Source organism: Botrytis fragariae (genome assembly GCF_013461495.1).
Source record: "Botrytis fragariae strain BVB16 chromosome Unknown tig00000006, whole genome shotgun sequence".
Lineage (NCBI taxonomy): Eukaryota > Fungi > Ascomycota > Leotiomycetes > Helotiales > Sclerotiniaceae > Botrytis > Botrytis fragariae.
In genome coordinates this window covers 1,396,604-1,421,773 of record NW_023500988.1, presented here as the reverse complement: position 1 = coordinate 1,421,773, position 25,170 = coordinate 1,396,604, and the positions used below count along the sequence as shown (strand labels likewise).

General features: G+C 42.7%; 6 protein-coding genes across 6 annotated transcripts; 4 read left to right on the top strand and 2 right to left on the bottom strand.

Annotated features, from left to right (window-relative positions):
• Nucleotides 1–554: 554 nt before the first annotated feature.
• Nucleotides 555–4,201, top strand: Bfra_001619 (putative stag domain-containing protein; the record flags this gene model as incomplete). Its single annotated transcript, XM_037332045.1, has 3 exons — nucleotides 555–993; nucleotides 1,051–1,259; nucleotides 1,310–4,201. The coding sequence occupies 3 exons, from the start codon at nucleotides 555–557 to the stop codon at nucleotides 4,199–4,201; spliced, it is 3,540 nt and encodes a 1,179-aa protein (XP_037196199.1).
• Nucleotides 4,202–5,754: 1,553 nt separating this feature from the next.
• Nucleotides 5,755–8,305, bottom strand: Bfra_001618 (putative fungal specific transcription factor domain-containing protein; the record flags this gene model as incomplete). Its single annotated transcript, XM_037332044.1, has 5 exons — nucleotides 5,755–6,346; nucleotides 6,405–6,639; nucleotides 6,693–6,811; nucleotides 6,900–8,089; nucleotides 8,192–8,305. The coding sequence occupies 5 exons, from the start codon at nucleotides 8,303–8,305 to the stop codon at nucleotides 5,755–5,757; spliced, it is 2,250 nt and encodes a 749-aa protein (XP_037196198.1).
• Nucleotides 8,306–9,321: 1,016 nt separating this feature from the next.
• Bfra_001617 (putative carboxymethylenebutenolidase protein) lies at nucleotides 9,322–10,763 on the top strand (the record flags this gene model as incomplete). Its single annotated transcript, XM_037332043.1, has 4 exons — nucleotides 9,322–9,649; nucleotides 9,732–10,177; nucleotides 10,228–10,397; nucleotides 10,448–10,763. 4 exons carry the CDS (start codon nucleotides 9,322–9,324, stop codon nucleotides 10,761–10,763), a joined length of 1,260 nt encoding a protein of 419 aa, XP_037196197.1.
• A 3,150-nt stretch (nucleotides 10,764–13,913) lies between these two features.
• On the top strand, nucleotides 13,914–15,374 carry Bfra_001616 (putative 60s ribosome biogenesis protein sqt1 protein; the record flags this gene model as incomplete). Its single annotated transcript, XM_037332042.1, has 1 exon — nucleotides 13,914–15,374. One exon carries the CDS (start codon nucleotides 13,914–13,916, stop codon nucleotides 15,372–15,374), a length of 1,461 nt encoding a protein of 486 aa, XP_037196196.1.
• Nucleotides 15,375–15,743: 369 nt separating this feature from the next.
• On the bottom strand, nucleotides 15,744–17,995 carry Bfra_001615 (putative phenylacetyl- ligase protein; the record flags this gene model as incomplete). The annotated part of the gene is made up of 8 exons (XM_037332041.1): nucleotides 15,744–16,079; nucleotides 16,177–16,517; nucleotides 16,582–16,744; nucleotides 16,798–17,055; nucleotides 17,145–17,390; nucleotides 17,445–17,573; nucleotides 17,629–17,864; nucleotides 17,953–17,995. 8 exons carry the CDS (start codon nucleotides 17,993–17,995, stop codon nucleotides 15,744–15,746), a joined length of 1,752 nt encoding a protein of 583 aa, XP_037196195.1.
• A 3,207-nt stretch (nucleotides 17,996–21,202) lies between these two features.
• Bfra_001614 (putative oxoglutarate iron-dependent oxygenase protein) lies at nucleotides 21,203–24,308 on the top strand (the record flags this gene model as incomplete). Its single annotated transcript, XM_037332040.1, has 8 exons — nucleotides 21,203–21,349; nucleotides 21,655–22,253; nucleotides 22,310–22,434; nucleotides 22,483–23,337; nucleotides 23,389–23,429; nucleotides 23,483–23,671; nucleotides 23,723–23,953; nucleotides 24,009–24,308. 8 exons carry the CDS (start codon nucleotides 21,203–21,205, stop codon nucleotides 24,306–24,308), a joined length of 2,487 nt encoding a protein of 828 aa, XP_037196194.1.
• Between the last annotated feature and the right edge of the window lie 862 nt (nucleotides 24,309–25,170).

Here is a 25,170-nt window from a genome sequence, read left to right as displayed (position 1 = left end):
TATTGAGAGCTTAAGTGAGGCTTTGGTGAAGGATCAAAGGTATAGTGGAAGGAATATGTTGTTATCGTATCATTTTAGAAGTGGTAGAATTGGTAGAGCTGGTGAATGGGTAGTTTTGGATAATTTTGACTTGGTACTCGTAGAAAGCAAAGCATCCTTCAAACGGTACAGAGAGAGAGACGGAGAGAGTAACTTATAAATTTATGATTATCTTTTCGATAAATAATTTCTCATAATATTTACCCCATTGAAGTGGAGAGAAGATAAGACAAGACCAGGCAAGGCAAGGTAAAGTAAAGAAAGCGGCAGCTGGATACATACATACATACATGGAGGCAGGCTATAACCCTACCTACATGCTGAAGATGCTTGAAAATAAGCGTTGTAAGCCTTAAAAAAGTTGAGTGGCGCTAAATCCAATTAGAAACGTTCAAACGCGATATTCATTCAATTCTCGCGATACGTCAACATTAAATCACAAACTTACAACCAAACGCGCCACATCACCCCAAATTATTCTTTGAATTTCAATCAAATGCGCAATTGATGCGCTGATGAATACTCAACGATTGCCACTCATGGAGATCGAAAATGATGTGTTAAGCACACCCGTCGTATCTGGTAGAAGGAAATCAGGACGCGCCGTAAAAGCACCCGAGAAATTCGTTCCAGATTTACCATCATCTGCAATTCGTTCCACAAACGCCAAAAGAAAGAGATCCGATGAAGATGGAGAAGATGACGCGTCAGAGGAAGAAGAAGTAGAAGTAGAAGAAGAGGATGAGAACGATGAATTAGAGGAAGAAAGTGCGGGGGAAGAAGAATTGAAAGAAGCTCGAAGGAAAGCCAGGACTTCGAAGAAACCTGCAGCAAAGAAACCAAAAATAAATGGCACAGCTTCTCATGCTAGAGCGCCTGCTGTAAGATTGCCAAATCGACCCAAGAAAGCAAAGACAGTTGTCATAGCAGATGAGGATGCTGAAGGACTTTACGGTATGCGCCATGAGCAATTCTGATCCTATTATTAGGTTATACTGATATCTTTTATAGCTGATGTTTATACGAGCGGGCGACCATCCGATGAGGTTGTTTCTAGCTTTCTGGAAAAATATGCACAAAATAGTCCTGGAGCTGTGGCAGAATTGATAAATTTCGTATTGAAGAGTGCTGGTTGTGATCTTGTTGTCAACGAGGATGATGTTAACGATGCAGATAATGTTAATGGGAAGATTGCAGACCTTCAAGACGAACACCAAGCAGTAAGTTTTGGCACATTTCTAGGGTTTACCTATGCTGATTTATGTGGTAGCAAAATATATCCGATTATCCATTGATCTCACGAGCGAAGAATAGCCATACCTTTCGTACCTCTTTCCTCGATTTCTTCGACTCTTTAAACAAAACAATGAATGCCTCTGGAGCACTTTATGATGAGGACGAACCATTAATGGAAAGCATATTTCATTGGATGGCTTCCATGTCGTCTTCGAACCTACGACCTTTCAGACATACTGCGACTGCCGTTGCTTTAACTATTGCCACTTCTACCTGTCAAGTCGCGAAGGAACAAATCGAAATTGCTGCAAGAACATTACGTCAACTCGAAGGAGAGAAGAAAAACAAACGACCCAACAAAGGCAGACTGGCAGACTTTGAGAGAAAGGTTCGAGAAGGAGAAGGCAAGAAGGAGATCTTAGAAGAACGATTGAAGGATATTTTCGATACAATCTGGGTTCATAGATATCGAGATGTTGACCCGAAAATCCGGACAGAATGTATTGAAGCACTAGGTCTTTGGATTCATACCCTACCTGGTTATTGGTTCGATGGGCAATATTTACGATATCTGGGATGGATGCTTACAGATTCGGCTTCAACTATGCGACTCGAAGTGGTTAAACAATTACAAAGAATTTTGAAGAATTCTAGCAATGTTTCAAGAATGGGTACATTCATTGAACGATTTAGACCTCGGATCATTGAAATCGCCACAAGAGATTCGGATGCTGCTGTTCGGTCAAATGCAGTTGATTTGGTTGATATACTTCGAAAGGGAGGAATGCTAGAACCAGATGATATTGATGTCATTGGGAAACTCATTTTCGACTCGGAACCCAAAGTACGCAAAGCTGTTGTTGCATTTTTCGTTGAGAATGTTAAAGATGTTTTCGATGAAAAAATTGAGCAATTGGGTGGAGAAGATGCCTTGGAGGAAATTTTGACAGTTGACGACGATGATTACGATTCGCCTCGTGCTAGTTGGATTAAACTCAAGTGTCTCGCAGAGGTTCTACAAAATTATGATATTTCTGACGAGGATGAGATGCCAAATCAAATAGATCAAGCGACCATCGAACATTATTTAGACCTTTCCGGTGGGGAGTCAAGATTTACCCTTGCGGCTCAAGCGTTATACGAAAAGATGCCGGAGCTCAAAGAATGGGAGGTTTTGGCCGGTTACCTACTTCACGATCATTCTTCTAATCCCAAAGGCAAGGGTACCAACCGAGCATTGAAGGAATGTTTCAAACCAGAAGAGACCGAGGAGATCATTCTGCTAGAGACATTGAATGCAGTGGTCAAGCTTAATCTAAACCAACTCAGCGAGCCAGAAAAATCACGAGATAAAAATAAGAAGAGAAATGCTAGAGCTGAATCAGCAGAGATCAAAGAGACAACAGCTCGTCATTTAGCGGATATCATTCCAAGATTACTCAAGAAATTTGGAGCTCACCCAAAAACAGCAACTGCCGTCTTACGTTTGGAACATTCTTTGAACCTTGGTGTCTTTCAAGAACTACGACAAGGCTCAACGGGTTATGCTAAATTACTTGATGAGATCACTGCTCAATTCAGTGGCCACGCTGACAAGAATGTTCTTACTGAAGCAAGTGCAGCAATATTACATGCACGAAGTTATGAAGAGTTTGAAGATGTCACAGAAAGCAAACTTCAAACGTTATGGGAGGATACCACAAATATACTTCAAAATATCAACAAAGCTGGCGAAATATCTGTTAGAGGAGATTTCACGGACTCAATTCTTGTAGAGCTTTCAACTAATCTTTCAAAGGTGGAAAAGCTTGCAAGTGTTTCAAATTGTGTTGAAATTCTAGAAGCCGAAATTGATAGTCAAACCCCATCTCCTATTAGTATCATTTTGGACGTTGTTGCAAGAGGTCAACTTGAGGAATCGAATCCAGATATTGATGCTCAAGAGGATGAAATTGTTATATCGGCTATTCGTTCGGCCATGTTCTATTTCATGTGGAAAGTACATTCATTGACAAGGTCAATCTCATCAGGTGAAGAAATACCAGACGCTGATATCGATTCTCTCAAAGACTGTCAAGAGACCTTCATCCAAAATCTTGTCGCCGCTTTATCTTCTCGAGGTACCCTTGACCCAGTCCGTTTACTTGCAACTGGTACTCTTCTCGATCTTCACGTTTTATTCGCCACTCTGCGACCTCAAGCTACTGCCGTTGGACAAAAAGATCCCCAAAATCAATCCGAGAACCTTCAATCCCTATTCAAACAAATCTCTCCAGAAGCTCAAACGGAATTAACCTCCATCTTTGACCACGCCGAGAAACACTATGCGAAAAAAGCCAAAAAACGTTTGGAAGAGCCAGATGATGACGAAGCTCCGGAAGATGAACCCGAAGACTCAGATGACGAAGATGAGGAAATCACAGAAAATGAACGACAAAGTGAAACTCTCAAGGCCGAACAACAACTTTGTGAATTGACTGGAAAACTTATCTTGGCTATCCTCGCAAAAGTCATTGATGCCTCGGGACCTATGAAGGGAAAATTACGTAAACGTATTGAGAGGAATAGAAACAGATTGGGTCATAATTTCAAGGAAGTAGTTGCGTATCTTGATGAACCTAAGGAAAAGGTCAAGAAAAGTCATAAGAGTAAGGCTCAACAAGCAGCAGCGGAGGCCGCTGCGCAGGCAAAGAAAGAAGCTCTTAGGTTGGAATTGGAGGATGAAGATGAAGAAGAGGAAGAAGATGACGATCCCTTTGCGGATGCCGAACCGGAAGAGGGATCGAAGGAAGATTTGAAGAGAAGAGAATTAATCGAGGATGTTAGTGGCGACGAAGAAGAAGTTGAGGGAGAAGAAGAAGGAGATGCTGAGGAAAATGGTGATGTGGCTGATGAGGATGAGGATGAAGATATGTTGGGTGATTGAGAGATCGATTGCGATATTTGATTGATTTATGACTCTTTTTTTTCTTAATTCTCATTCTTCGCCTCCAGGTCTATCTCTTCTTTCCCTCCTTTCTCCGCTTGCGAATATCTCATTTGCATTTGCACTTGCGTTGCAGCGGCAAAAATTACCCACTTCAGTATATTTGTCTCTCCGTCTGTCTGTCCATCTATTTCTTGTATGTATGATAGTCATCTCGGGAAAAGAAGTCATTTTGTGCTTTTTGATCTGGATCAAGACAGATTCAATTCATTTCGATTCGATATATGCTCTGGATAGAGGAGAGCGCTGGTGGTATGGATTTTCTTGTTTATGTGTTGAAGCTTGGTTTTGCTGGAGGGGGACTGGGATGGGGTGGGTGGATGGTGGATGGTGGAAGTTGCAACGTTGAATATGCATGGATGTGATTGGAGTGGTGAGATGAGATGAGATCAGATCAGATGAGATAAGATTTACTGTGCTGTGCTGTGCTGTGCATAGGTGCATAGATACTGGCAGTTGCATATGTGTATGTGTTTAACGAATAGGAATTTTTTTCAAATTGTATGGGGATTTACGTGATGGATGGGTGGTATGGTATGGTATGGTATGGTATGGTGATGGTTAAGTGATAGATTTTGTCGTGGTGATTTCTTTCTGTGCTGTTTGTGAAAGCAACAACGTGTATATGTGTATGTATGCACAATGTATATTATCTATTGGTGGTAAATCAGAACCCAATGTTTAACCTGATTCAGTAGATCAGCATCAATACATCTTTTTGAGAAGATTCCATTCCAAATCACGAGTAACATGATCATCATTGTCGTCACACATACGCATTTTCGCGATCGTGCTCGAGTATATACGTGGAGAGGAATCGATGTAGAATATTTGATTCTTCCATTCTAGTTATCCCACGATACTCTTTGTTATGAATGAAACTTCTCAACGTATATATATTATATGGTCGGTTACTCAAAGGATACTCTTTGGGCCAGAGTGGGGATATGAGTAGTCCACCGGTACTCCAAGGTCTCAAGTACTTATATAATACCACTAAATACTTCATCAAAAAAATCATACACAGAGTTGCAAAATCCCCACGATTGAATTCCACTCTATGAATTAAGATTAGAGAGAGCCATAAAGCCGTACGTATGAAGTAGTTTAGGAGATATACTACCCCTTGCAGTATAATTAATTGATTACCGAGTTCTGTAAATGCCATGCTATTCCATCCCATTTCACTTCCCATACTTGATCTTGATAAAGCCCTCTCCAATCCACCCGCCATTTGTTAATTCTGCGAGAAAGACAAAACGCCTCCGAGGTATCATATTCTCATGCCATCCATTCCCACCCACCGTGCCCACCGTACCCACTGTACCCATGAAATATATCTGACTTGTTCTCCATTTCCTCTTCCATCAATGCGCCATATCTACTCGGCCTTCTTGATACAAAACGAAGTATCCGTCCGTTCGTCCAGCCTGCCCAGCCCAGCCCAGCCTAGCTCCTCCTGCGAATCTGTAGCATCAATTCCAGATTTCCACTCATTCTTTTAACCTCTCAAATCCCAACTTTCCCAAATTACCTCCAGCATAGTGCATTAATGGTCTTCCCTGCATAGGGAAAGGCCAAAAGAGAGGATTTTCTTCTTCCCCTGCTATACCAATACCACGCATCATATCCGCCTCATCGACTTGTGTACAGAATTGATTAAGAGAATTAGAAGAAGGACGAGCTTGGGCATCGAAAATTTCAGGTTCTGTTTGTTCTTGGTTATCATCAGGGACTTCAATCTCCCACTTCTTAGCCAGATGACGAAGGATATTGCAAGCGCGAGCAGCAAATCCATGACAGCTAGCCATCTCTCTGAGATCTGCAATTCCTTGAGTGACTTTCTCCACGCCGGTCTTTGCATTACCAAGTGTTACGAGGTGAGTAATACTTGAGGCGAGAATGAAATGAGGTACGAAAGAGGGAGTACGCCTTAACGTGTAAAGTTGAGCGTAGGAGCTGGTGAGGGCAGAAATTGCATCCGCAGCTTGGTTACAAACATCACGAGGTGAAACTCCCGATCCGAGTAGAGAAAGTTTGATAAATGGGCGGAACAAAAGTAAGATGGCATAGTGATAGTACATACTAGAGATACCTTGTTAGCACGTGATTTGTGTTACACACGGCCTACACTGATACTTACTGTGAGAATAATACAGATGGTGTGAAATTATGTCCTAAACGTAGAGCGGCAGGAATTGAGTCGTACCATCGGAGAAACTTGGTGTATAGTTGGAGCAACGAATTGCTATTGATATTGGAGCCAGGGGCGTAGTAAAGATACAAAGATTGGTGAACTAGTTCAGAAAGCTCACAAAAAGTTGCGTATACGCTTCGAATATTCGATGGCTGAGTACAATTACGTTCAAGTGGTGCTCCTAAGTGTGTCAGCAAGAGTATCCCAAAGTCAGTGTGATCGTATAAAATTTACCATCATCTGTATATGGGATCCAAGCAGATGCTTCAATTGAATTTACGATTGCTGGTTTTACATTCAACTTGGTAATATGTGAGAATTGAGGTACTCGCCCAATAGTCAATGACCAGGCTCTATAACGTGTCAGTACTTACTCATCAGAACACCCATGGATAAATCCATGCCTAAACTCTATTGATCGAAGGTGGAATCCAGACTTACTGGTCTAAAGAGAAGGCTCCCCAGAATGTGGCTAGTCGTACGGCTTGTGATCCCTCTACTGGCTCACTAGGTAATTGCCCCTCTGCTTCAAGATGAAGACCCATCTCAATTGCCAGTCGAAGTGATTGCCCCGAAAGATAAATACTTGCACTGGAGCGACCTCCACTTGCCTCTCTGATTGCCATCAGACCCAATGCTTGAATTGTTGTCAAAGAATGTTGGTCTTTTTCCAATTTAAGCAAACGAGTAGCTTCGGCGAAGAAATGACCACCAGCAGTGCCACTATCGTGAGGATCAGTTCTTGCATTTACATGAGCAGAGAATCGACATCCTAAAGCCAATATCGCATTCACTAGTAGCTCACTACAATGCTCTGTTTTTCCAGTTTTATAATCATGAAGAAAATGCTCCTTGCTCAAAGAGGCAAATGTGGGATATTCCCAACAAAAATATAGCGCCATGAGATGGTCTACGAATTCAGAATCCGATGTAACTTTGGTCCATGATGCGGGTGGAACTGTTGGACTATTTTCCCGTAATGAACCAATTCCTTGACCGAGAATTGTTTCTTGACCTTGACCTCTAGCATATAGTACTGTGCTATTTGGAGTAGAATGATTGGATGCTTGATCCGGCCAGGTACCTCCAATTGCCGGATGCTCATAATTTTCAGGCAAATTAGTAGGTTCCGTTTGCCAATTCATCAAGTCATCACTAGCTGCCATACCGGATGATATGTTGCGAGTATCAGGCCATTGATTCCACATTCCTTGCATTTCCTCATGTTGAAAGTCGGCAGTCGGCCCTTGTAAACCACTTTTTCCCCATGATGTGAATGGGGCCGTTATGATTCCTCTAACTGGCCTAAGTGCATGTCCGATTGCTTGATGATCGGTAAAACTTGTGTATGTCGTAATGTTTCCTCCTTCAGCCGATGAAGTTTGCGATGGAGTTTGTAATTTGTCCGCGATGCTTTTTAATCCTTCCCCTTGTCGAAGTCGATCAATTACTTGCGCGGTTTGATCCTGTGAAGCGATAGCAGCAAGCACACGTTCACTTTGTTGTTGATAAGCCTTTAAGTGTTCGATTTCGGATCTCATGTTCTCCTTCGATTGACGTACGGGAACTTCGTAAACACATTCGACGTTCTTTTGAGATGCACATCTTGCGCAAGGGGTTTCGCCATCACACTATAAAAGCAAAAATGTTAGCATTGACAAAAGACAGTATTCGGGAAATTGAGCAAAGGCAATAAGCTTGAATTGATAGAAATAAATACTGTAAATAGATACCTTTGCACGCTTCTTTCTACATTCTGTGCAAGCATTTGGTGTCACAATACCAAGACCCCGCCGTCTCTTTGGATTGACTGTGTCCCTGTCCCTGTCCTTGTCTCTGTCGTCCATTCTGAATTTCCGTGCGAAGACAGTGATGTGATTTGTAACTGTTGTTGCCTTTGATGTTGACCAGAACGATCAATCGCATGTTCTGTTGTCAAGATTGTTGAATTCTGAATGAAGAGTTGTGAACATCAACATGACCGTGAAAAGAGTTGAAGTTCCGGAACCCTTGAAAGATGATGAATGTAGGGTTTCGTTGTAAGAATCACGTCGTTACCCAGGTAGGTAGTAAGTTTATGCTTTTTCCCTATAATCTCCTGATTTTCCCCAAAAGTTACTAGTATGAGTACTGGCGCCAGTATTGTTTATTTTGTTGTGAAGTGACATACCGGCACCGCAGAAGATTGTTAGCCATGGCGGGGGGTAAACGCCAAATGACGTCATAGGAGATTACAAAAGATAGAATTGAGAGATAAAAAGTCTGAGCGCATCTGGCTGGGCGAGCAAAATGATGGATTGAATATCGGGTACTCCATGTAAAGTACTACGACCAGGGGCCTTGATAAGATCTTACAATGGTAGGAAAATACTCAAGAATTTTCAAACTTGGCTTCATACGATGAACACAGGAAAGTCCAAGGAAATTCCGTGGAATCTACTAGGTGTTACTTGAATTATCTAGTATCTAGTAGCTAGTATGGACGAGCACAATGTACAGTGAGTGTATCCTCGGGCGGTAGGTAGTGTTTGTAGACTGCGAGCACACCGTGTGAGCTTCACTTCAGACGTTGACAATGAAGAGTGATACAACCTGGTAATAATAACGCCAGCAAAGCTATCAATAATATCACGTGAAGTTTGATCATCATTGCGATCTTGGTATTTCGAGGTCGCCGTTGACATTATGTTGATATGAACAGTTCTCCGTATGATAAGATCACCTGAGGCTACCACGTGGTTACTTAGTATCTCTCATGCTCTCCTCCCCATGCTTCATCCGCTCCCAGGAATTGAACAGCACCCAAAAATCTTCAAGAATATTACTATTCCCAAAATCAATCATTTTACACCACCGTGACAAAATGAATACCATTGAAAAAGACTTGGTTTCACAACCTCATCATCTGGGTGATCGATTGACTATTCTAAAACCTCTATCGAGAAGAGGTAGAGGTCCAGGATTATTGATCCTAACACCAGAGAGTTACACTTCACGAACGGATCGAAAAACACTTGATCCAGAGCCAATTCAAAAATGGGCAGAAGAAAGTTTTGTTGTTGTGAATGTTACAATTCCCGAGCGTACGTTGAAAGCTGTTGATATTGATTTGCAAGCTTACCTGGAGTCGGGTATAAAAGCTCTAAAGTCTTCACCAGAATGTACTCATTCTGATAAATTGGGACTCATTAGTATGTTTCTATGTTGATTTGTGTCCATTACAATGTACAGACCACGTACATTGTGTAGCTGACAATATGTTTTCTCATTTAGTCTATGCTGAAAACTTGGATGAAAACATACACACTGATTCTGTCTTGAATTTGTTACTCGGAGGAGTATTCTCGGTCGCAGTTTTCTTCACCAATGATACCAAAAAATTGACCGAAAAAGTTACGCTTAAATCTATACCTCCATTGATGGTCCACAGCTCCTCGGCCTTACAGGGTCCTCAATTGAGAACTGAAGATATCTCTCATGTATATGCTACAACAAAGTCGACAAACTTTATCCTCCCTAGTCATAATCACTATGATCCAGGGAACGCGGGTGTGGCACATACAAGAAGTCTTGGCTTCATCAAACAATGCCTAGGTGGACCTATCTTTGACCTTGAAGCTATTTGGGATGAGCATACACTTTATGAATTTGGTGAACGGAATGTTGGGAAGACAATGGGTACTATGGTTGATCAACCATATGTAAATCATATTCCAACAGTAAGTGATCTGGTGACTGCTCAATCTTTGTACTAATGCTTTTTCTCTAGATGACTGGTGGAATTGGAAGAGGACCTCTGACCGATTTTTACACCAATCACTTCGTTTTTAATAATCCAGAAGACACGAAGCTCGAACTTGTTAGTCGGACTGTTGGTGTTGATCGAGTTATCGATGAGTTCGTCTTCAGTTTCACGCATGATAGAGTGATAGATTGGATGTGAGTATCATTCGAAGTGTATAATAAACTTTTAATTAACATTCTGATAGTCTCCCTGGAGTTCCGCCAACTCACAAATATGCACGAATCCCATTTACTTCTGTGGTGAATGTTCGTGGTGATCGTTTATATCATGAGCATATTGCCTGGGATCAAGCCACAGCCCTCCGTCAGCTCGGTCTCTTACCTGAGTACCTTCCATTCCCATATCCTCTTCCAGATGGTCGATTGCCTGCGAAGGGAAAGCGATTTGAATATCGAGTTCCAACTGCTGGTGTAGAAACTGCTCAAAAATTGATCGATGAGAGTAGTGTGGCAAGTAACGGATTATTTGGATTTGACATTCGAGAAGTAGATGATGTATGAAGAAGAGCGTCTTCCAAGTCAACCCCAAAAATCGATGTTAGACGCTGTTCAGCTTCCAATATAGTTGAGCGGTACGTTGCAATGGATCACGTCTATTCAATCATTATGCAGCCTAAAAATCGATGCCTGATCGCAAGTCGCTTCATCGAAGTTCACATATTTGAAGGTTTGTTACTGGACGTTCTTCTTCTTGGCGCGATGTTGCCCCAGCATTCACCCCTCCATTCGGATAAAACTCGCCTTTAAACTGATAACATACCGGAGCGGGTTCTGGAACCTCATACAAACCTGTGCGATTGGTCTTCCTCGTGAGAACTATCAACGGCGTACTTTTGTTATACAGTACATAGGCTACGATTTGCAAATGATTCTTCTCCTAGCTACAGATTATCATTTTCACTAGTGTAGTATGACCAGTTTCCAGGGCTTCTGTTGGTAGAACACTGTACTAATTCTTTCTTTTATCCTATTCTGAGCATTGATGCTTCAACTTTGTTTTCTTCCGCAGATTCCAGCACGGGTTTACAGCACGCAATTGATTGCGCTCATAATTTATCTTGCGCGGATCCCATTACTTATTGATTTATTCTTCAGTATTTGTTTGTTTCCTCAACGTTAGAGGAACTACACCGCCGTGAAAAAAACACACAAATAAGATCACCTCCATTTGCAAATCTAAGTGCCAGCCATATATGTCAACATTTTGAACGGAGGGGTGCTAGATTCTAGATCACATCTTGTACTCCCCGAAGAAAGTATGCCACGATGTCGTATCTACCATGGTTGATAAGTTAACTTGCGTTATGTCTTCTCTAGACTCTTGTCGAAGGGCATAGCGAAGCTCTTTGGTAAGATACTGGTGTTTTTCGTCCATTGGCACCTCGATCGGCAAAAGCGTCCGCTAGAAATTCTCTGGTGGTTGAGTTCTTGACCGGATATCTGTACACACCATTTGGATGGTTTTTGGCTTGGTACTTTTGCTTATGGTTAACTTGCCATCTTAAGCTGAGGTGGTATGGATGGGACACCGAAGCTTGATGTTGATCGCGGCTGAATGTTCACCGCGAGGCCCCTGTCTTCGAGTAATCAAGTAATGATCAAACAATTCAAGCTTTCTTGGTATTTGGGCAATCATCCAAAATCCAGGATATGTTAAGTCACCTTAAGATTGACTTCGCTCCTCCCCTTGGGTAGTACTTACGGCTGATTGTTTGCATTTGTATCACTCTCATTAACAAAATGATATCAGGTAAAAGTTGTTGATACCAAGGATCGTTTACTCTACATAAACCACCGAGTTGAATGATGATTCACAAGAAAGCATAGAAGATTCTCTACAATTTAAGCGCTCGTGAAGAGAAACTACAAATTTGGGAATCAGCCGGTGATTTCGGTATTCGAGTATTTGATATTCATAGAGTCAGATCTGGTGATCAAGCTTGGCAGAATGGACTCATGATTCATAAAATTCTCATCTCCATTCAGCTCTCACATCATTCTCTAGTCATTCTATGCACAATTCGATAATTCTAGATATGATTCTCATTTCTATTATATCAATCTTCCCCTCTTTCTTTCAACTACAAACTGGAAGCTTCCAATCTCAAGACAACGAATTACAAATTACCACACGATATTCTTTCGCAAAATACTTCCTACTCACACCTCCTCATACCTAATCACAAACCTAGAACAAACAAAATACAACCAACTCATCCAACACATCTGCATCAAAACTCTTCCCATCTCAATTCCAAACCACCACAAAATACAAACCCACATCGTCAACACATCACGCCACATCACCATGCACACCCATTCCCTCTAACTCTTCTTCACCACCATTCTCTTCATAATTGTATCCACTCATACAGTAAATGCAACCTCAACGGGTGGTTTTCAACCAGTAGATAGCTGTCAAAAGCATAATTCGTGTGCAGAAGAACAGGGAAAGTCGAGGCGCTTGAGTGTGATATTTCGGCGTCGGGAGAGTTGGGAGTTTGGAGGAAGAGACGGGGAGGGGAACGGTGTGGAGGATTGAGTAGGGAGAGGGAGGGAAAGAAATTTCAGGAGTGAGAGGGGATTAGGAATTCGGATTGGGAGCAGGGGAGAAAATTATTTGTGGACTGTTTGAACAAATGGTTTTGGGATATAATATAGTGGAGGGACATGAATATGACTGGGGAGAGAGAAATTCTATTTATGGAGATTTATATAATATCAGGAATGTCTACGAGTATATGCATTGATGCGATGCGATTCGAATGGATAGTAGTGAGGTTTATCATTTATCTCCTCTTATTTCCTAACTCTTTTCTGAATGCTCACAGGTAGAATGCTTATCCCCTCTTTCCTTTATGATTCTCTTTTCATGTATATCTCTTACTCAAATGAGCATATCACTCATCACCCTCCGGAACAATTCCTACCGATTTTTTACCCATTCCCGCACAAGCAGGAGCATGCAGAATCTCTCGACGAAAATGAGGGAAAAAATGAAGAATAAAAGATATATACTAGGTAGTAGATACATGGTACGAAACAAAACTTAAGCACCGAATCCCACATCTACAAAGTCCAACCTATATCCTTCATACCAACAGTACGTACATACCGAAGAGTCACACCGGTTATCCCCCCGTCCCGGTACACGGACATACCTACCTCTTACCCGATCCCAGTACACAAGGAATCTGTTTGATTTTTTCCTTTCACTTGTTACGCAGTTTCAAAATAAACCATAGAATCTGTCTATTCAGATGCACACTCCACATGAAAATGAAAGTAAAAATCCAGAGATTCCAAAATAACCACCTACCTCATACATACTTTTACTAGGTAGGTACGTATTTCTAAGCTTCCATCGGGGATATCAATACTAAACTAATAGAGGGGCAATAGAAAGGTCTGTGCGTCGCGGGGCAAAAACAATTCATTACAGAACAAACCCAGCCGAAAAAAAAGATTATCAAGCATTTTCGAAGTCGGAAGAAAATACCATCGAAGGATTTATTATAACAATTTGGAGAGAAGATTAAGGATATTGGGTTTTATTTTTTGACTTTGACTTCTATTTCTTCTTCTTCTTTTCTTCTGCTATACTCTTCACAAAATCGAATAAAGAAAGAAAGAAAAAGAAACAAAACCACCATGTCCTCCTCCCACCACCCCCAAGACGATGACCGCACCAACGAAGACGAAAACGAAATGTTCGACCCCGCCGACGCCGCAGAAGAAATCATCGACATAGACGGCGACGCGGCCATGGATTCGGGCGACGAAGATCAAGACGGCGACGCCGATCAAGAAATGCAAGAACAAGAAATCCAACTGCAAAATGATTCGTCCGCCCACATGGACGCCCACGGCGACTCCATCTTCTGCATTGCCCAGCATCCTCTGCGTCCCGAACTCGTCGCTACAGGCGGCTCCGATGGCGATGCGGATAATGCTCCAGGTGTGGGATATATTTTCGATGCGACTCCTGCGCCCACCCCGGTGTTGCCCGCGAGTTATCAGAGTAATCCATCGGAGCGGGTGGAGCGGGGGAGTCAGGAACCGATATTCAAATTGGAGGGACACGCGGATTCGATCAACGCGCTTGCGTTTTCGCAGCCAGATGGGAAGTTTTTAGTTTCTGGAGGACTCGATGGGAAAATACAGGTGTATGTTACCAATGGGAGTAAGTGGAAGAAATACACCGAAGCGCGGGAAGTGGAGGAGGTAAACTGGTTGATCGCGTGTCCGTATGCGAAAGCGCCGAATACGTTTGCGTTTGGGGCGAATGATGGGTCGGTGTGGGTGTACACTGTAGATCCGAGTCAGAAGAAGGCACCGCTGCAGTTGATGCAGAGTTATTTTGCGCATACCGAGAGTTGTACTGCGGGGGCGTGGTCGGCAGATGGGAAGCTGTTGGCGACGGTTAGTGAGGATGGGTCGTTGTATGTGTGGGATGTGTTTGGAGAGGCTGCGGCGGCGGGATTAACAGGCGAAGGTGGACAAACGGTTGTGGGACTCACGGCGTTGGATCAACGGTTTGCGGTTGAGGGGGGATTGTTCAGCGTGGGGATTGCGCCATCGGGTTCGTTTGTTGCGGTCGGAGGAGCTGGCGGTTCGATTAAAATCGTCGGGCTACCCCGTTTACCTGATGCTTCGGGTGCGGGCGCGAGTCCGGGTCAATCTGGACAGATTCTTGCGGATTTGCAAGCACAGGGTGATGGAATCGAATCGATTGCATTTGCGCAACCCCCTTTGACGCTCATGGCTACTGCAAGCGTGGATGGAAGTATTGCGCTCTTCGACTCAGCGCATCGATTCGCAGTACGCAGACATATCAAAGAAGCGCACGAGGAGCACGCAGTGGTGAAAGTGGAGTTTGTAAAGAACGCACAGTCTGGAGGATGGCTGTTGACCAGTTGCGGAATGGATGGAGTGGTTAGACGATGGGACGCGAGGGGTGGAACGGGGATTGCGAATTCGGGATTGGTGGGGGAGTGGAAGGGACATAGGGGGGATGGCGTGGGGGTTATGGGGTTTGTGCAGGGTGATGGAAATAGAATTGTTACGGCAGGTGATGATGGGATTAGTTTGGTTTTTGAATCGCCTATTTAGGGGAGGGGAATGTGTGAATGGATGGATGGATGAATGAATGGCATGCATGGATGGATGGCGGAGGAGTTTTCTCATTACATGAATTATAGAATTCGTGGACAATAGACATTTTCATTTACAAACAAACAAGCAAGCAAGTAAGCAAGCAAGCAAGCGATTATTCAAAAATCTCAATACAAAAATACATCAAAACACCCAGAAAGAAATTCATGTCGCGATATTTACAGACTATATTGCGCATCGAATCCAATCAATTCAACTTGAAAATGCACGTAAGATTAACATCAATATAAGATCAATATCGGACATCCTGCCACTATCTGCGATAACCCTCCTCCTTTCTTCCCAACCTCACAGCTACAACCAAAACTACAACTTCGCCCCCTTCGCCCTCCTTGCCTCCTTCTCCCTATCCCTCAACAACCTCCTCAAAATCTTTCCACTCGGACTCTTCGGGATAACATCAATAAACTCCACACCTCCTTTCAACCACTTATGTCTCGCCTTGTGCGTTTCCACCCATTTACAAATATCTCTTTTGATCAGGGCGTCGTTTTCTTCAATACCGACCGAGGTGGATTTCACCACGTAGGCTTTGGGGATTTCGCCGGCGGAGGGGTCCGGGATGGGGATGACGGCGCAGTCGGCGATGGAGGGGTGCGAGAGGAGGTGGGATTCGAGTTCGGCGGGGGCGACTTGGAGGCCCTGGGTGGGGGGTTAGGTGGGGGTTTGTTTAAAGGGGGAGAGGAGAGGGAGGGAGGGGGAGATGGTGGAATTTCTGGGAGGGGAACTTATTGCTTACCTTTACTTTAATAAGTTCCTTAATCCTATCCACGATAAAAATATGTTCATTTCCCGCCGGACTGACACGCATCTCAGCTTCATCACCCGTGCGCATCCATCTACCATTTCCATCTGTATCCGGGATAAACGTCTCGTCATTCGCTTTTTCATTATTGAGATAGCCGAGCACGACGGATTTGGATTGGACGACCAATTCACCGGGTTGGTTCAGACCCGTGACTTCGATTCCTTCTGGATTGACTAGTTTTGCGCGCACGCCGGGGATGAGGGATCCGCAGGAGCCGAGCCAGAGATCTTTGGCGGATGACATGCAGATGACGGTGGAGGTTTCGGTCAAGCCTGGAGGGGGGTGGTTAGATTTGGTGTGTTTTTATAGGGAGGGTAGAGGGGTAGAAGTATATACCATAGCCTTGTTGAATAACCCATTTAGGATAGATTTTTTGAAGCTCTTCTGCGGTTTCTGTACCGAGAGGTGCGGCTCCGGTGAAAAGACCCCGCACAGAACTGATATCATATTTGGAGCAGATGGATTGATTATTTACAAGTTGGATAATAATTGGAGGGACCTAATGATCATGAGATTTTGATTTGCAATATATTCCACGTGAAGAATACTTACGAGAAAGAGACCTTGAATTTTAAAGGTTTGGATACTGTTTAGGAATAACTTGAGCTCGAATTTGGGAAGAACAATTATTTCATCTCCGCGATAAGTTGTTCCTTGGGCTACGACGACTAAACCATAAATATGGCTTAGAGGAAGAAGACCCAAGCCGACTTCTGTATCTGTTTCCCATTGATCTCTATAATCTTTCTCGTATGCTTTGAGTTGTAGGACATTTGACATAACATTTTGGTGGCTGATCATGACTCCTTTCTGATATTTTGTTAGCCATATTTAGGGGGATTTGCGTTTTCCGGGATTACTTTGAGAATTATCTCAATTGATACAGGGGAAATACTTACGGGTAACCCTGAAGTTCCACTCGAGTAACACAAATATGCTGTTTGTCGAGCTGCTTGTCCCTTCTCCATTCTCAATGGCTGTAATTTTGGAAGCTTTTCTCCTGCAGAGATCAAATCATCTGCAGTCTTGAATGGTACTTTCTTGCCTCCAGTTAGCATCTCTGGCATATCTAAAATATAGATTCTATCATTTTTGATTCCGGCGCCCTTGGCAGCTTGTAAAGCAGTCTCGAGTAACGGTATACACTATTTTCGAATTAGTTCCATATTTCGAATGCTTGTGATACCTAAAAATCATACCGTGAAAAGTGCTTTGGCCCCTGAAGACTTCAATTGAAATTCCAATTCTGGAGCAGAATATTGAGCATTTGCAGGTGAAGCCACTCCACCCAATTCATGAACTGCATATGCCAATGTCATGAAATCAATCTACCAAATCGTTAGCCCCCCAAATTCGTTTGTATGTTTGAGGAAATCTTCCTACAGTATTGAGGGAGAATATTCCCATTACTTTGTCCCATTCTGTTCCAGTATTTGGTTGCCATCCTAATTCCTTTGATAAAGCTCTTGCTAGATGTTCTACCCGTTGAACTTGTTCCGAAGCTGTATATGTTTTCCCTGTGATTCCGCATGTAAATGGATTGCGAGATGATTTGAGAGGTTTTCTGCCGTATTTCTCATTGAGCATGAATTGACTGATTGGTATATCATCCGGTATATCTGTTTGTGAGAATTGTTAGCCATGCAATTCTGAGGTGAACATAGGCGAGGAAGCTTCATGATTGAAGCAATTGAAGATTACACATACTCAATGGATCATTGGGAACCCATGCTGGAGGTGTGAAAACCATGATGATGAATTTATTATTTGGTAAGCTCTCAAATAGAGCAAGGATGTTTGCGCCGTGGATAGGTAATCCTTAAGTTTGGCAAAAGAAATCAGGAAATTCTTGCAGATGAACGAATCAAAGATTGGTATATATGAATTGAAGATGTACAAGATGAAACAATAACTGGGTATAAATGTTGACTATTTCAAAAACAAGAGAGAGAATCCAAATGAAGAAGTTGAAGTCAATCTATCATAAATGAACACTAGGTATATGTAGCTAGTAGATACTTGAAGCTGGTGATTCGTCGAAAGCAACAGTACAACACTGCCACTGTTGCTAAGAAATGCGGGGTTTGGGGAATACTTCAATATAAGTACAAATACCGGTTACTGTACGGGTAACTGACTGGAAACCGAGGCCCCCTGAGTGAGTGAGTGGATATGATCCAGAGGATTTTCATTTCAATCTTCCAATTGTTCCTAGATGACCCAACTCGAGGTTGTAATCGTACTACCCTAGGTGTTGTTCTTGAAACCATCCTTGTACTTGCCATGTAAGATTACATCGTTTGTATCTTCATACCTGACTCTCTCATCCGACCAGATCGGAAATGTGAAGAGCAAAATACAACCAGCTGCTTAACACCGAAAACCGCTCAGCTCTGAGTGCACGAATGAAATGGAGACCCCAGCTCAAACCCAGGTATTATGGTCAGTGCAATGATCCACAATGATCCATTCAACCGCACATTAGCGTCGGCAACTGTTCGATATTAAATCGGTTCGAATTTCAGAAGAACCTAAATTATGTAGCATCGGAGAATGGAAATTTGGTGTTGACGGGTAAAGCGGTATGAAGGTAGATGCAGGAGTATTGACACTAGTCATTTCATCGGACTAATCGGATAATTCGATTTTGTCACAGGAGATAGGGGGTTGAAGTGATACTATTGCTCGGTAGTAGCATACTAGATACCTGACATTCAAGAGTTCGATTTTTCCAGTTCGTATGCTCACACATCACCTCCACAAAAACAATGAATGCAGAAGGCCTTCACTCAGCAAGCTGGGAAACAATTGATGGAGATGAGGGGAGAGGTACTCAATAGTGTGGCAGTCTATCAGCCAAATGCTGAGGATAATAGAGTTTTGGGTTTAGTCCATATAGTGCCAATAAATGAATTAAGGTAGGGCAGGGCAGGGCAGGGTATTAAACAAACTATAAATTGAAGATCTTCCTCCACGAATTGTGCTTGGTGTAGCAGTTTAGTAAACATTGAGAGAAGCTTGGTAGGTATACTTTTCATAGATACTTCAAACAGATTGCGATGGATAATACTTTTTATTTGTCCTTTGGAGACTGTCCAGCAACATTCTGACGGCCAAGCAAGCTTCGCAGGTTATCTTTATTTTGCTTGTCTATCAATGACTGAAGAATCGGTCAAGCACAAGACAGATATTGGGTATATCTGATATCAATTCCCGATAGAATTCAAGGAGCTGGACATTCTTTCTTGGTCGTTTCTCTTATACATTGTACTTAGCTGGAAACCAAGCATTGAGTACCTAATCGTCTATCTGTAGTACATGAAAGAAGTTGATTGATGTAAATTTCAAACTATGTACTTTAGCTTGATGGGGATAGATGTTGGATCATTCAGTCTCTGGTTCCATAATGGAGTTATTCAGGCTATAGATGGTCTCTGGAGAGGCGGTTTCTTTCGTAGGGCCAGTTGAATGACCGAGAAATTACTCGATAGCTTCACGTTCTCGATAAAACAGCCACGGTTCTCTACTTTGACTTTGAATCCTAGTGGTAATCAATAAGGGCTTGCGATGGAGTATGAGTCTGTTCACGGTTGTCAATGATTGTTAGTATCTTTTTGCAGTCAACGGGAGGAAGGGGTCTTTTCTCTGTTCTATTGAGGAAAACCTGCCGTCTACCAACTGCACCTGATCATAAAATCAAGTGAATCATATTGTAAATATCTTCTACGTTCCTCAACTTCGAATACCAATTAAAAGTCTTTGAGGAGCACGTGTTTATCATGAGAAGTTGAGGTTGTATTCCCACGTCATCTCCCAAACCAGTGAATTTGGAGAATGATGAGCATCGTTTTTGACGGAATTCTCACTCTGGGAACCAGCAAGATACTGTTCAAGTGGAAGTATGACAGCAAGAGTTGATAGCCAGAATCTAAGCACTAGAAGTGATTTCTACTTGTTTGTTAGGAACTTGTTGAAGATTCCAAGCAAAATTCAACCAGGCAGCTATATATGCAATATATATCATATATACTTCACAACGACATGTGTTTGGGTGAGCTATTGTTGCGGTCCAAAAGTGGTATGAACGAATTGTCAGCTGTGGTTCTCAAAATCTCCAAAAGACAGGGTGGAATTCACTGTCACCCTCCCCTTTGTGCTTATTCTTCCCTATCATCTCCAGCACCAAAATGTACTTCCATTCTCGGACTCACTTCGGATAAGCGATTTGTTCGGGGCAGTCCGCCAAATCCCTTCATAGGGGTGAGGTCGGATAGATTGGATTCATCAACCCCCCTTCATGTGAACAATTCCACACTTTCAACTCAAACAATTATCTACTCAATGAGGTGATTTGGGTTTCAACCTTCAATTATTACCTCTATCAATTTACTCATGTCATTCAAAGAACCCCCTCATCCTATCACAAGTTCTTTCAATTGAGGGGAGAAAATGCCGCATCCAAAAAAACCTTTCGATAGAACTGGGAACATGAGGCCTGTAGGAGAGAAACCCATGATTCACCATCATGCACTCGACTTTCTTCTCATGCACAAACAGTAAATCATCCTACTATTTCCTATTTGGGCAAACTAACCCCTCAATCTGGCACCATTTACTTGATTGACGTTCTATCATCTTTCGACTTGATGAGGGTGAGGTGAATTCTTCAACAAACCACGCTAGTCTTAGCTCGATTTGACTTCTCGAAGGGCCTTCCTAGAGCTTACTTAAGTCTTCGACTTCCCCCTTGATTGACTCGATCTTTCTTTCCATCTACACCTTCTTATTATTCTTCAATTTTTACAATTTGTTTCTTCCTTCCCTCATCCTTTTCTTTTTTTTCTACTTCAAGGTATCACTCAGATACTCTTTCCTTCCTTCCTTCGTTATTATTAATACAATTACTACCCACCACACTCTATCAACCTACCAATAGACTTCTTTTAACACATTCAAGATGATTTCTTTGAAAGTTCGTCGGCAACGAGACAATACTAGTTTGTCTGATAACATGAAGTCAACGTCATCAACATCGGACATTCTACGTCCTTTCAGTTCGGGATCAGAAACATCAATGTCTTCTATCTCCGACGCCAAAGAAGAGGTAAGATCCAGAAACAATCCTTCCGCAAATTCCCTCGAGTATCACAAATCCGAGCACACTTCTCTTTGCACTTCCTTCCCCTTCCATTTTGAACAACTTTCTTTCTGGGTGTCTATCTGGAAAGTCAATATTGAATTATTTGTGACCACTCTACATACCATTCACTCATCACTTTTTCCTCTTTTGTGTATTGCTCTTTCCTTTCGAAGTGAAACAACAACAAGTATTGGGCTGAAATGTTCTCTCTTGTTTCATCATCACACTTTTTTCCTTTCCAAAGATAGAAGTTATACTAACTTTTGAAGAATCTTGGCTTTTTTATGAACCAAGATTACTCTCCACAGCATGAAGATGGCACTTGGTCAGAATCCAATCTACCAGCTAACCTATTTAATACACCCTCACCTCCTTCTAATACCCTCGAGATATCTTCACCACCACCACGAAGAAGTACTCGAGCAACCAAAAATGTACAACCAAAGCTGGACCAGTTCTTCGCAAGAAGTGAAAAGCCAATGGTCCCCATCAAGCGCAAGGCTGTGATGAACAATGTTGAGAACCTTCTCACAGAAGCCGCTGAAGAGTCATTGGAGCCTCCTCGCAAAAAGGTAATGACTACACCCCCTCGTCAGCCTTCCCGAGCAACCCCTCCAAAATCACGAAAAGCTGCAGCCAAAGTTAAGGAGTTACCTTCTTTGGAAAACGCAACTTTGAGCAAGCCGGAAGCTTGGGGTAAGCCACCAGTATGGGCTGAGAAGAGACAGCAACTTTGTTCCTCACTTCCTTACCACAAAGGATATGAATCTGCTGCCTATCGTACTAACGGCATGATTGCTGGTTTCCTGGCGAACCAAGGAGTTGGCCCCCGCGATGTCTTCACAGAAGATATCTACATCACATCAGTGTAAGTTACTCCAACTTTCAATGACAATTTGATTCTTGCTAACTTTTCCATAACAGTGGTGGTGGTAAGTCAAAGGGCGAAGATGGTGAAACGAAGCGCGTCAAAGACCAGGATTTCAGCTCGATTGCCATCTCCTTCCAACGCACCATGGAAGCCAAGCTGCCAATTGCAATGATTGCTGGTAAGTATAATTATTGCCGTGTACAATTCCACTCTAATATTTCTATAGGCCAGCGCAATACTATCTGCCCTGTCAAGCTCAATCACCACTTTAACGTCCTTGACTTCTTTCACATCACAGATGTCTGGTGTGAACTTGAGAGCGGCCTCAAGATGTGGAAGGTCCGAATGGAGAAGATTGATCTCGCAAAGCGGTCCTGGTGGTCTCCAATTGACTCTACTGCCCATCTTTCTCAAGGATATGATGGCGTGAAGACGGTTATCCAAACTTGTGGTGCCTGTGATACTTCATGCAAGACCATCTACACACAAGGCTGGACTTGTCGAAGCCCTCAGTGTGAATCTTTCTACGTTTTTGATCATCAAGTTGATGTCGATGATATCCAATACTGTGCGGAATTTCTTCAAGAACGTACCCCTTACACTGGTGCTGCACCTCCCCCATTACGTCCCGAGCCTATCACTGATGCAGACTTGGTTGGTGAAGATATCTTTGGTGTTGAAGAACGATGCAAGCAAGGCATTGTCTGCCCGAAGTGCCATGGATGCATCCGTCGTTTGGAATGGCGACAATGGACTTGTGAAACCCCGGGTTGTGATTTCACTCACACTGTGACACAGGTTCCAGTTCCCATCACTAAAGTCATCGAAGGTAACAACGTCATTGTTGATCAGAGCCCAATAGTGTTTGCTCATGAATCCGTTCGTGTCAACCACAAGCCCATTGGTCATTATGATGTGTATGAGCTCCAACTTCCTGGCGAGACAACAGAAGCTGGATGGATCCAAGTTTTCCGCTCCAATGGTCTTATCAATAGCCAACCAGGCGGACCAAACGACTTGTTCCAGGGAATGCAAAAGGATGATTACAAGCTCCGCAGAGGTCCCGCTAGACATCCTGGCCGTGAGTTGCCGCAATTTTCCTTTGCGTTGTCATGTTTCTAACCTTTACCAGTTCCAATGGAGATTGTTACTGCGCACTTCGCATCAAACTTTGTAAGTTCTACTTTGTACTTACGCGTTTTGCTATAGCTGATTCATCAATCTAGGGGGCACCATACAAGTTCTTGGTTGCACATGAAGCAAATTCTTTTGAAGATGCTCCAGTACCTATCCTCCAGGCAATGCAAAGAATGACTTGGGCTGGACAACAAGCATTTTCTGGAAAGGAGGACGCCGAGTTCACCTCTTTCAATGAAGTTTTGGCCCTCGGTTACTTCGAGAACATGCATATCGGCGTATGTACATCTTTCTCCTCTTTCTTACATCGACATACTGACTTACGATAGTATCACGATGATGGAGAAGATACTCTTGGTGAAACCGTAGCAACCTTGTCTCTTGGAGCTTCCTCGACCATGTGCTTCCGTCCAAAAAACAAGAGCACAATTGGTGGTGTTCTCAAGCCTGGTAAAGGCAATCTTGGTTCCAAAGCAGCCAAGAAAGACTACGTCAAGGTCACTCTGAACCATGGCGACATCATTGTTATGCACGGATCCGGTATTCATAAATACTATGAAGTAAGTATCCTTTTTGGATCACCACACAACTCATCGTACTAATCAATCTCAATAGCATGCCGTTACACCTCATGGACTTCTACGATTTGCCCTCACTTGTCGTCATGTCAAGCCTGAGTTACTCAGTCCAGAGGATCGCATCATTTGTGCGGAAAAGAGTGCTCTTCCTGCCAACTTTGCCGACTACGCTTATAACGGTGATATTGGCGTAAGTGAAGATCCAAGTCGACCAACCAACGAGGGAGACGATGATGATCTCACCAAGTTGAAGAAGTACATCGTCGCCAAGAAGTTATCCGGTGAACTCACCAAGGCCGACTGTCTGGAGTTGCGAGATATCATTCTCGAACTTTAAAAACACCGAAGACTTTGCTTCATCTTGCTTTTCTTTTGTTTACAACTTATCTATCTACACACATCATTGTGATATTTGCTCAATGGGTTATGGTTTCATGAAATGACGACATTATGATACCACAAAGAAGGATACTATTACTGGATGGGATATTTACATATTAACATATTTATTTGCAGAGCTTTTATGAACTCATTTTATTTGAGGTCTTTTTTACGAGCTCTGGCTGCGCAAAAATGGGAGAATCAACAGGGTATTCGGGTAAATTATCAATATATTAGGAGAATGGGCATGTAATTAGCTTTTAATCAAACGTGGAAAGAATGGCACTTCATAAAAAAAATCAAAATTCTGCATTTGTGATTCCTATTGTGATGTACATGGTTATCTTGATGGTGGATTTATTGATTTGGAGGAGAGGACTTGGAGTTCATCTTCATGGATGAGGGGTTTGTGAAAAGTTCTTTGCTACTTGTGACTTATTAGACTTGTGCCTGGAACGAAAAATGGAAATGAAAAACTTGGACTTTGGTACTCTGAAGATAGAGACCTGGGCGGGAAAAAGTTTTGGGAGAATATATCTTTACGGGATTTGATACTCGTTTAACTTTTGCTGGATTCCATTCCATTCCTCAAATTCATGCTGATTGGTTTGTTGGTCGGTTATGGATGGGTTTGATTGCTTGGTTGATTAATAGATTCATAATCACCTCCCTGATTGTGATCACCGAGGGAGTGATCTTTCTCAATGCCCGGATCGGTACCCATACCTAGCTCACTCTGATGTAGGGTGGCCACGAGACTAACCACTCGTGTATAGGTGAGTAAACTCGTGATCCACGCAGACCGTTTCCCTCTACAA